A 12,813-nucleotide genomic window follows, 5' to 3' on the forward strand; every position below is an offset into this window, starting at 1 on the left:
TTAGTGGCAGCGATGGTATTGGAAGAGTAACGAAGATTCCATCCGCTTGGAAGGAACTTGTTTTCGGATGAGGATCAAAGGGAGACAACTCAGTAAACGATTTCATACACTCATACAGTGTTTTGTAATTAGCAGAATACCTGCAGAGTGGAAATAGATGTCGTTTCATGGGTAGCACACCGACTATTTCAGTTTCATGCGGGTCCAACCGGCTTATTCCATTAACCATACTACAGCGATATGACTCCTTTGGGTTTGAGCCGTGCCGTTGATGGTCAAAGGGAAGTAACTATAAATCCTGTTTTCATTTGCCAAACAGTCTTACCTCCCTTGGAGGCAAGGGACGTAACTCTTGATTTGCTGTGCGGTATTATCTCCCTTTGATCAGGGGAACAAACCGTGTGTGAAGTTTTAAGTGAGACACTGTACGGAGTTTAGGCAAGGGAGTTAACTCTTGTACAAACACGATTACCTCCCTTTGACCACAAACAACACCACTACCGCCTCCTTTGCGCTGTTTGTTTTCGATGTCAAGTCCATGTTTAGAAGAAACCAGAATAGCATAAAGGAGGAAGAACGTTGAGTTTTCATTCACATAACTGAACCAGCTTGGCAGAGCTTCTATCCCAATTAAGTGTTGAAGCTCAGGGCATGAGATCAAGAGTCCAGTGGAATTCATGGGACGTGGGGTCGAACTCCGTCAAAAGCTTATACTTTTTTTTGTAGTTTGCCACCTAGGAAAAGCTATACCCATACAGGAAGAAAGGAAAATATTACATATCCCATTCAATTGTTATTTACCTGTGTATGCAAGTGTTCATAGTCTCAAATGCATCACCGCTAAAGACTGTTTTCTCTTTTACCTTATTATCAGCATTGCAGTTTGGATTTGGACTTGAGAGCTTAGTTTTACACATATTGACACTCAAGCTCTATGCATGAGAGTTGGTTACACGCACGGCTTGAAGATCCGGGGTAGAATAGGTCTTAGAATAGGATCGGATGGTCAGGCTCGCTGACTTGCCTAATGTATGTCATCGTATCCCAATTGCGTGGATCGATGCTCATCGATAAATCACTAGATTGTCTGGTCCAGACTCGATTATATACAGACCGCCGTAATATAGCTGGAATATTGCTGAGTGCGGCGTTAAACTACAAACAACAACATGCACAACATTAATTACTGAAGCCGAAGGGTGTATGGACGTAAGACATTATAACTGTGACAGGTTCTGTGAATATAGCATCGTGGTGTTCATGATAAAATGATGGCCAAACTCATAAAATATATAACTGAAAGATTAAACGAATAAACTCATTTGTCTCATTATTATTTGAGCCGTGAAGATCCGCGAAAGGAATAGGTCTTCAGCAACCCATGCTTGCCGTAAGAGTCGCCTATGCTTGTCGTAAGAGGCGACTAACGGGATCGGGTGGTCAGGCCCGCTGACTTGGTTGATGCATGTCATCGAATGTCAATTGTCTGGATCGATGCTCATGATATCAGTCACTGGATTGTCTGGTCCAGACTCGATTATTTACAGACCGCCATCATATAACTTGGCTATTTCTGAGTGCGGTGTCAAACAACAAAGAAACAAAAGCTAATGTCGATATGTATTGAGGCGATTGATCAATACACAATTTCATGATCAATTCGTGTTTGCATTCCATTCAATGCTTGTTTTAATACTGTAGCTGTAATACCGGGTAACACACCATACGGTCCTTGTTTATAGTTACGGACAGAGAAAGTAGATCTATATGTTTTCTGTCACAAATGAAGAAAAAATACATTGTTTGAATCAAACCCCAGACTCGTCTTCACTCAACGTTATCACCTTGTCTGGTTACAGTGGATGTTGCATCTATGATCATGATTAACGTAGTAGATAACGTACTTTGACCTAGTCCAGATCAAAATCCGGTATCAATAACAGTCAACGATAAATAGCGTGACGTACGTCCGCCCAGCGTGTTTGTGCCAGGTTAACAACTCCACGGTGTGGGGTCGGTATATATATATATACTTGTACACACCAGCCTACTTGGCGATATATTCAAGTACTATTGATGAGGACCGGTCGCATTACGAAACTACGGTGTCTTGAACTTCCAGCTGACACAGGCTACGGTCGACAGACGGAATGGGGCAATATATTAGTATGCTGCCATGGCTAAGGAAGGAAGTGGTAGTTCTCATGCATGGCACGTATATAGTACTTATTACCTTCAAGATAGTCATCGAGTCGTATTTAAAGACTGGAAGACCAAAAGTAACACGTGACCTGAATACGTCATATATTAGATTTAATATAATAATTAATTGGCCTACCTAGTTAGATCTGTGTCTTTGAAAGATTGAGCATGGGTTTATCTTTTATCCATATTCTTTTATTTTTCAAACGATAACCGCTCCGTTTAAAAAAGAAGTGACATATTTTATTTTCCAATTTCCGCATGATCACAATTTCACGCAAAAAAATGTTTAAAACTCAGATTTTACAGCCAGGTCTTGAGGAACAGAAAAACGTTAATTAATCCACGAACAATGTTAAAAGGAATCCTATTTAGTTAGTTAAGGGACTGTAGCGTGTTCCATAATTATAAAGTAAACAATGTACCATCTTGGTCTTTCTGCTGATTTGAGTTTGAATTGCAGTGCGTGACGTTTAAAGGTATTCTACAAAGGTTTACAATTACGTACACCATTCAGACCAGTGTTTTTTAACCAGGCCGACTTACTTAAACTTCCTTGTTTTTTACTATTGAAATAGCAGTTAGCTTATGACCTTTCATTAAAACTCTGTTTATTTCACCCGACTGATAATTACTGCTTTAAGCAATCATTATAGCAACGATATTATATTATTGATAATTATTGTTTAACGCCGCTCTCAGCAATATTCCAGCCATATGACGGCGGTCTGTAAATAATCGAGTCTGAACCAGACAATCCAGTGATTGATCGATGAGCATCGATCCACGTAATTGCGATAGGATGACATGCATCAACCAAGTCAGCGAGACTGACTACCCGATCCCATTAGTTGCCTTTTACGCCAAGCATAGTCACCTTTTAGGGCAAGCATGGGTTGCTTAAGACCTATTCTACCCTAGATTTTCACGGGTCTATATATTGATTACAAAAGCAGAAAATTAATGGTAAATTATGGTAATGGTTCTTGTTTTAATCTATTTTTAATGTTTCTTGAAAGAAAATGGAAAACTACACACGGGAAATTCAGAATGACAACCCCTTTGTACAAATGCATATACATATTATCACATTACATGTATATTATAAAGATATCATTATATCATACAAATAACCAAACGAACTTAATGTGATCATGGTCGCTTTATCCAGTCACATGTGTCCTTATATTTCAGGGCTTGATAATGCAGGGAAATCCACGCTGTGTTACCTGCTAACATCACGACTTCACGGCACACCGCCAACCCGCTGTGAGTAGGACCCTGCAATACAATGTATTTAAATGATAAATTATAAGTCTGCATTTCACTGGGGTCAGTTTAACTCTCCAAGTATACATCGAAAGAAATATGGGGCGGTTGGGTAGCCTAGTGGTTAAAAGTGTTTGCTCGTCATGCCGAAGACCCAGGTTCGATTCCCCACATGGGTACAATGTGTGAAGCCCATTTCTGGTGTCCTCCGCCGTGATGTTGCTGGAATATTGCTAAAAGAGGCGTGAAACCACTCATCACTCACTCACTCACTCACTCACTCACTCACTCACTCACTCACTCGAAAGAAATATTAATCTGTGAATGCCAATAAACTCACGCCAGCTTCTACAAATATAAAACTCGTGTTTTTTCGTTCATTTATATTTCACCTCATTTGTTATGTATTAACTGTATAGAACAATTCGTGTTGTGTGATGTTAATGTAGTACATACCGAAATGTGTTTGATGTTTTACGCCCCACTCAGCACTATTCCTGCTCTATGACGGCGGCCTGTAATTAATCGAGTCTGGACCAGACAATCCTGTGATTGATATCATGGGTATCAATCTACACTTGGGATATGATGAGTTGCATCACCCGACCATCCGATCCGTGAGTCGGGTTGCTGAAGACGACTCAAGCCCGGATCTTCACGGGTTAGATAACTGACTTATGCATCGTTTGTCGTGACTGTATGCCATGCCAGTAATAACGATGGTTTATGTTTCAGATGATGCCAAAAAGACATTAGTCTACAACAACATCAAGTTGACACTGATTGACGGGGGGCAGAGAAGGCGTGGGGTGAGTTATGTCACATGGTTTAAGATCAACTACTCAAATAACACAGCAACACAAATAAGCTTTGGAATTACATAAAATGTAACGGACTAAAACGGCTAGGTTCGGGATGTTTCAGTATTGCTGTACTTATACGTCGACACAATGTGTGATCTACATTAATTTTTCAGGTCGCCTTTTAAGACAAGCAAAGCATATGACTTATTCTGACCAAGAATCCATTTGATTGCCATTGGTCCTTTGCGAGTGCCTGACCGTGTGTGTTTGGTGTCCTGATGATGCTTGTTGGTATGTCGCCATCAAGTCTACGTTTGTTGTTTTCACCAAAGCGGTAAACGTCTAAGAGTTCATCGCGTCGGACATTCGTCGGACATCAAGCTGACGCATGCGCTGAAATACTATTCAACGTTGCTTTGAAACAAATAACCCCACTCCCAAGTTAGGCCTAGACACTGTAATGCATAATGGTAGTAGCCTGTGACGGCTGGAGAGCAGCGCCCCGCCGCATCAGGCCGCTGTTCATGAGATGATTGTCCCCCATCCCCAGTATCCCCGGCACAACTACAAACACATCGACGTCGTCCTGTTCATGGTAGACAGCAACGACCGGGACCGTATACAGGAGGCCCAGGACGAACTGAGACTTGACGCTCAGGATGCAGCACTCAAGAACACCCCCTTCCTTGTCCTCGCCAACAAGCAGGACCTGCCGGCCGCCCTGACAGCACCAGAGGTTGCCGAGGCAATGGACTTCCAGGAAATACTCAAAGCTCACAGTAAGTTGCAGATAAAATTATTCTTATACTGTTTTCTTTCTTTTCCATCATGTTGTTTGTTTGTTGTTTAACGCCGCACTCATAATAAACATTATTAACGTAAACATTGTCGCCGTCAGAGTACACATGGAACCACAAAGAGAGTTCGCTATATTCGTTATTTCGTCATAAGCGTGTTCGTTATATCCATCAATTCTTTTAGATAAAATAGACAGCAAATGGCCGGGACAAAATCCTGTTCGTTATATCCGTCAATTCGTTGTAAGCGTCTTCGTTATAAACGTAGTTTACTTTACATGCTTCCAGGGGCCAACATTATAGGATGCAGCATTCTCTCAAGGTCAGGCATTAAAGACGCCTTGGATTGGCTGACACAAGAATTCCAGAGTCCCTGTAAAGGCTCGAAAGCTTCCCCTTACAAGGAAGAGATCGATGAAGCCATAGTTGGGAAACGCGAGGCTTGGTCCATTTTTACCTACATAAGAGACATATTTGAATATTTGAAAAGATACCTACCTAAATTGAAATGATCCAGAGACTATTACATACCCGAAATATTAAACAGACTGTTTGGCCATGGTAACACCACCATGTTTGGTTGGTTGGTGTGTTGTTTAACGCCGCTCTCAGCAATATTCCAAGTATATTAGGGCGGTCTGTTAATAATCGAATCTGGACCAGACAAACGAGTGATTGACATCTAAGCATCGATTTACGCAATTGGGATACGAGGACATGCAGGAACCATGTCAGCGAGCATGTCCATCCGACCCTGTTAGTCTCCTCTTACAACAAGCATGGGTTGCTGAAGATAAATTCTAACATGGAATCTTCAGGGGAACACAATACTGAGGTTGGGTGTCATGTTTCGTCACCCTTCACATCTGGCAGACTGATTCCTTGTTAAATTCTTTGGATCAACAAAGTTTCATATTTCCCTCGGACTCATTGGATTGTACATTATATGATCGAGTGTTGACATCGTGCACAGATTGGATTGCACATTATATGATCGAATGTTGACATCGTGCATAGATTGGATTGTACATTATATGATCGAATGTTGACATGGGTGCACAGATCGGATTGTACATTATATGATCGAATGTTGACAAGGGTGCATAGATTGGATTGTACATTATATGATCGAATGTTGAAAAGGGTGCATAGATTGGATTGCACATTATATGATCGAATGTTGACATTGTGCACAGATTGGATTGTACGTTATATGATCGAATGTTGACAAGAGTGCATAGATTGTATTGTACATTATTCGATCGAATGTTAGTGTTGTTTATTTGATTGAATGTTGAAATTGTGTACATACATGTATATCTCATCACTGGAGGTGTGTTTCAAACTTTCACTTAATGTAAATGTGAATATGTGTGCTTTTTTTGTTTTACGGACATTATCATCATTGCCACATGCTGTGGATGTATTATTTATAACTAATAAATCGCTTAACTTGTAAGTTCTTGCAACGCCTTTTTAAGTATCCCACAATATCCACATATACGATACAGTGGTTGATCGAGGTTTCTGTTTTACATTTTCCACAGCAATGAAACGGCAGGGGGACACAAAAATGGACTTCACAAGATTGTACCGGAAACGCTTTTTAATGAATGGGCTATCACACTGCCATTATTTCGCTGACAGAAAGATAGTTTATTATAGTCTCGCCTTAAAAATAAAGTGCATACGGAACATATTAAAATATACATAATGCGCCATCCCTCATCTTGGGATTGAGATGCTAAATTAAATTTAAATAATAATTTAAATTCTCTTAAGAAATTGTTATTTTAATCTGAACATACATCAAATAAAGAGTTTGCAAGATTTTGATATTAGGGGCAACAGTCGTGCAAATGAATTCGAGTGGCGTATAGCAGCCTGTGTCTACACGTAGGGGGGCTACCCACGCGTCTGCACATCGACAGCGCTCCCTTGTGACATACTCTCTGTAATAAAGGCTTCATCCCCATAGTCTGTCTTAAAGGCGCGGTTAACCCGGGAGTTTATTTCCTGTCCTGCCATTTCTGCTATTTTGAGACACTTTATTGTCTCGTTCTAATCTTCTTTATACTTCTTGAAAAGGACGTTCTGTACAAAAGATACAATAGTTTAAATCTTGAGTCCGTTGGGACCATCAAATACGTCAGGGAGGTTTATAGCGTTCAATTTGACACGTATACGTTTGATCCAGTTGTTCTTATTAAATAAAGCTTGTCGTCTAGCCCATCGGAACACATTGTATGTGAGTGTTTGTGTCTAGGCTATTCAGTCTTGTGTAGACCGAAGAATTTGAATTTGGATATTAATAATCCCTGCTCCCGATTGGCCGAGCTTGCTACTGCTTTAGCCATGCGCGAGTAATCTAAATGCTCTGTTATCAATAGTAACTGTCAGCAATTTCAAGAAGTATATTTCCACATTAAAGACAGTCTGTCCTTGGTGTTGCCAAACGTCTACAGGAAAGAACTTTACATTTCTCCTGGTGCACAATGTTTGTTCATATCGCACCAGTTATGAAGACATTCTAAGAAAGCATTTGGGTCTGCTTCATATTTCTGCTAGAAGTACTGATACGGTTTATAGGCTAATACAGTTCCTCATCGTCGTTCCTCATCCTATATGCAATCCATTTAAAGTAGTAATGCGTTCGTTGAATTTGTTGCCCTCTTCTCCTATTGAACCACTTAAATTCTCGGTAAGCCTCACACAACGTTTAACACTTGTATATACAGATACAATAGCTTGATACGTTTGTCCACACATACCAAGGAGTACTGAGAAAAAAAGATTTGATGTAATTACCGAAATGTATACAAATATTTGAAGAAACAATTATTCATCTGTTTTGCAATAAATGTAAAATAATCCTGGTGACAGAAGGTTTAAACAGTTACAAAAGGCACATTTTCTAAGAAGAGCCAAGCAAATTTGAATTGCGGCTTGACATAGAAGGACAATGATGGAGTCACGTGATCATGACAGCGATCAGAGAATGGTAATGTTACGGAGTGAGTGCCAAGACAGGGGCTGGTACATCACGCCCTGGAAATGTTAAATGTTTGAAGATCTCTATTGGTCCTATCTACCCTCGTGGGGATGCCGTGTTAGAATAGTCTCCCGGCAGTCGATGCCGGTCGTAAGGGACGATCGGGTGGTCAGGCTCGGTGACGTGGTTGATTGCATGTCGGCCTACCCCGACGGCGAGGATCGTTGCTCATAACATCAATCACTTGGTTGTCTGACCTAGATCGATTATTTACAGGCCGCCGTCATATAGCCGGAATACTGCTGAGTGCGACGTTAAACAACAAACAAACAAAACAAATACATTGACAAAAAGGAAACCGTATTTCGTCCAACACACGACCTAGAAATTGTAATAGCCCGGTGTGGATTAGGGGCCCCACCTATGTCTTTACGGCTGTACGAACTGATCACTCAACCTTCTGGTGCTACCTTCACTTTTCGACATTAAACAGCACTTTACGACATTAATCGGTACATTTCATCATTAATCGGTACATTTCATCATTAATCGGTACATTTCACCATTAATCGGTACATTTCATCATTAATCGGTGCATTTCATCATTAATCGGTACATTTCATCATTAATCGGTGCATTTCATCATTAAACGCTGCATTTCATCATTAATCGGTACATTTCATCATTAATCGGCACATTTCATCATTAATCGGTACATTTCATCATTAATCTGTGCATTTCATCATTAACTGGCACATTTCATCATTAATCGGTACATTTCATCATTAATCTGTGCATTTCATCATTAACTGGCAAATTTCATCATTAATCGGTACATTTCATCATTAATCGGTGCATTTCATCATTAATCGGTACATTCCATCATTAATCGGTACATTTCATCATTAATCGGTGCATTTCATCATTAATCGGTACATTTCATCATTAACTGGCACATTTCATTATTAGTCGGCACATTTCATCATAAATCGGTACATTTCATCATTAATCTGTGCATTTCATCATTAACTGTCACATTTCATCATTAATCGGTACATTTCATCATTAATCGGTACATTTCATCATTAATCGATGTACTTCATCATTAATCGGTGCATTTCATCATTAATCGGTACATTCCATCTTTAATCGGTACATTTCATCATTAATCGGTGCATTTCATCATTAATCGGTACATTTCATCATTAACTGGCACATTTCATTATTAGTCGGCACATTTCATCATAAATCGGTACATTTCATCATTAATCGGTGCATTTCATCATTAATCGGTGCATTTCATCATTAATCGGTACATTCCATCATTAATCGGTACATTTCATCATTAATCGGTGCATTTCATCATTAATCGGTACATTTCATCATTAACTGGCACATTTCATTATTAGTCGGCACATTTCATCATAAATCGGTACATTTCATCATTAATCGGTGCATTTCATCATTAATCGGTGCATTTCACCATTAATCGGTACATTTCATCATTAATCGGTGCATTTCATCATTAATCTATTGGACTGGTTTATGGTATTTTTGGTTTGGAGAATAATGGGATATATAAAATACATTACTGCTTTGTCTTTTTTTTATCTATTCCTTTCTGTTACAATGGATGAAACGTTTCTGCGTTTGGCAAAGCTAAACAAAACTGTTAAATCAAGACAATTCTCACACTCATAGCCAGTTTACATACACTATCGCCAGGTCTGGAGGGGATCAAAACACGATATATTGGTTGTCACGTGAAGTATAAGAAAAAGGGCGGGGGTACGTGTCTGATGCATATTTATGACACCTCAATAAGAAACACCGAAAGATATCCAGTAACGACCGAGATATTGCAGCATGTTTAAGTATCTGCAATCTACCCTACACAATTCACATCCGAATTCAGCTCGCGTACCCGGTTCAACTTCACACGAAGCTATACTTACACGCGCTAATACTTAAGTAAACAAACAAGACGTCGCAGACTATCACGTGACCTAATTCCTTGATAGCGGTGTTGAGTCTTAGATTGCGTGTTAACCTTCTTCCGGGTAGCCTGGCCTGCCCCGACCCATGGGTAGTGTTTGAACACCTTGTTCAGTTTTGTTACATGCAATCGACAGTACATATGCTGCCGTCGACGAGGTGATACGTATTTTATGGAGGACGTGAGTATATAGTGGTCACATTAAGTCTTTCCATAAAGTTGTGTGTGACTAGGAATCAAGTAGTAGTATTGGCGTTGGCAAGGTGGAGATTTCGCTCATTCAAACGTACTCATTCTGATAATGTAACCTTCACCTTAACCTTATGACCAGCTAAAGTCTTACCCATAGTAAGAAACAGACATTCACGTAGTCTGTCTCACAGTCTCTGAAGCATAATCTCTTCCTTCCATCCAGCCCTTACTGTTACCTTATAGCTCTAAACGAAGTCTAGATTTTCCATAGGTTCAGGATCTCCTTTTCATTTCAAATGAATTTTTTTGTTTCGACGAAAATAATTTACTTTCAGAGACTAATCGTAGGTCTAAATGTAAGAGCAAGGCACATTGTATACAAATGTTAAGGCTGAAATAAGGGTATGTTTAGAAATAACGTGAAAATATGAATACATCGAGACATATTATATCCTAATTATGTCCTGAATACATGACACGTGTTATGGATAACAACTTGGTAAAGGGGCAAGGAGTAGCCCTGAAAGGTCGTTACAAAGAATTATGAACTTGTTATCAAGAACAAAATGCCATGTATTCGTGTTCTTCAAGCTTCCAAATGCCTATCGAAGATTTTGGGATTATATAATTAAGATCCTCAAAGTAAAACATTTGGTGTTAAATGCTGCAGTTTGTTTCATTGCTTTATGAGTGAGTGCGTGAGTGAGTATGATGTTACGTGTAGCATTCCAGTCATAACCAGGATTCGAACCTGACAAGCCAAGTCATTAGCCACTGTATCAGTTTCCCCAACACACCACTCCCTATTGTTGTAAGCTACCTTAATGGGATGATGAGTGAGAGAGTGAGTATGGTTTTACGCCGCTTTTAGTAATATTCCAGCAATATCACGGCGGGGGACACTAGAAATGGGCTTCACACATTGTACCATGTGGGGAATCGGACCCAGGTCTTCGGTGTGACGAGCGAACGCTTTAACCGCTAGGCTACCGCACTGCTCCTTATGTGATAATGTAATTAGTTGTAAAAAGATAGATATAACATTCCTGTCACTGTTACCAGATAAAGACATGCACTAACACGGCCTTAATTCGTTGTGAGTGAGTGAGTGAGTTAGTATGGGTTAACGCCGCTTTTAGCAATGTTCCAGCAATATCACGGCGGGGGTACACCAGAAATAGGCTTCACACATTGTACACATTGGGCAAGTAAAACGGTATCTACGAGCTCGTAAAGGGCACGAGTGTAGTAATTTATTTATTGCTCGCTTAAACTCAGCAAATTAAACTACCCGGTATCTAAATTCAACGTCGAAAAAAAATGTTGTGTCAACGTTCGTTGAAATACACTCGTTATAAGAACGGTATCAAAACGCGCTTTCATATTTTGATAATGTGTAACAGACAGGCAGACATATCCATATCCTAATTTAAACAGAATATTTTAATATTGGGGATTGAGTAGCCCATGTGGTGCGACCAGAATCGTCCAGTGAGTTGAGCATTAAATAGCATGGACGAGGCAGTCTGTAATCATCCAAGAGAAGTAACCCTCGTATACACAAGTTGGAGAGGGGCTCTACTACACTCTCCCAAAGCCATAGCCTTGTTTGTTTTACCCGTTTTAAGAAACCATTTGTTCGTTTTATACTGTACATCTTCAATAATGTTACAATATGTGGTGCCCCATAATTCTGCACCGTAACAAACTATAGACACAATCATAGCATTAAATATTTTAAATAAATACCGTATTCGACCAAATAAGCGCACAGGGCGCTCTCAAAATTAGAAATAGGGGGCTCTTAGAGTTGAGAGATCGTATATTTCGTGGTTTATGCTGACAGCCTGAAATGATACAAAAGAGGTGAGGTGAGGTGAAATGGGGTTTAAATTCTGGAAAAATATATCTGTCGTGAAAATACGCACAGACTTTTCTTTTGTATCAGACCGCCTCCGTGGTCTAGTGGTAGAGCGTCCGCCCGGAGAGCGGAAGGTCAGGGGTTCGATCCCCGGCCGCTGTAACTCCAAGATTATTGCACTTATATAGCGACGTGCATGTACGTGTGTGTGTGTGGCTGCTTGTACTAGTCCGGACTGATGCCGATTTATAGGGCTAGCCCACTGAGATACCATGCCGCAGTTTAACATGAATAACCCACTCAGACACAGTATACTGACTCCGAGCCGACCAGTCCTTGTCTTTGCCCCTTAATGCCGAGCGCCAGACAGGGTAACAACAAGTACCATCTTTTTTACGTCTTTTGGTATGACGCGGCCGGGGATCGAACCCCTGACCTTCCGCTCTCCGGGCGGACGCTCTACCACTAGACCACGGAGGCGGTCTGATACAAAAGAAAAGTCTGTGCGTATTTTCACGACAGATATATTTTTCCAGAATTTAATTGCCCGTAATTATGGGTGCATATAGCACACGAGTGCGTATTATACACGAATAAATATGTCCTGTGTACATTGATCAATCGGAAGGGTGCTAATTGGGATTGTTCACTAGCAAATATCGCCGTGGGCGCCGTGGGCGCCTATTACGTTGAATATGGTA

The 12,813-nt window shown here is 40.3% G+C and overlaps 1 protein-coding gene across 1 annotated transcript; it reads left to right on the top strand.

Annotated features, from left to right (window-relative positions):
* The first annotated feature begins 2,176 nt into the window (after window positions 1-2,176).
* Window positions 2,177-6,513, top strand: LOC125378388 (ADP-ribosylation factor-like protein 1). Its single transcript, XM_048393860.1, has 5 exons — window positions 2,177-2,195; window positions 3,397-3,471; window positions 4,207-4,280; window positions 4,825-5,053; window positions 5,360-6,513. Exons 1-5 carry the CDS (start codon window positions 2,177-2,179, stop codon window positions 5,581-5,583), a joined length of 621 nt encoding a protein of 206 aa, XP_048249817.1. The 3' UTR covers window positions 5,584-6,513.
* Window positions 6,514-12,813: the final 6,300 nt, after the last annotated feature.

This window comes from Haliotis rufescens, unplaced genomic scaffold (genome assembly GCF_023055435.1).
Source record: "Haliotis rufescens isolate VD_foot unplaced genomic scaffold, xgHalRufe1.0.p SCAF_12, whole genome shotgun sequence".
NCBI lineage: Eukaryota > Metazoa > Mollusca > Gastropoda > Lepetellida > Haliotidae > Haliotis > Haliotis rufescens.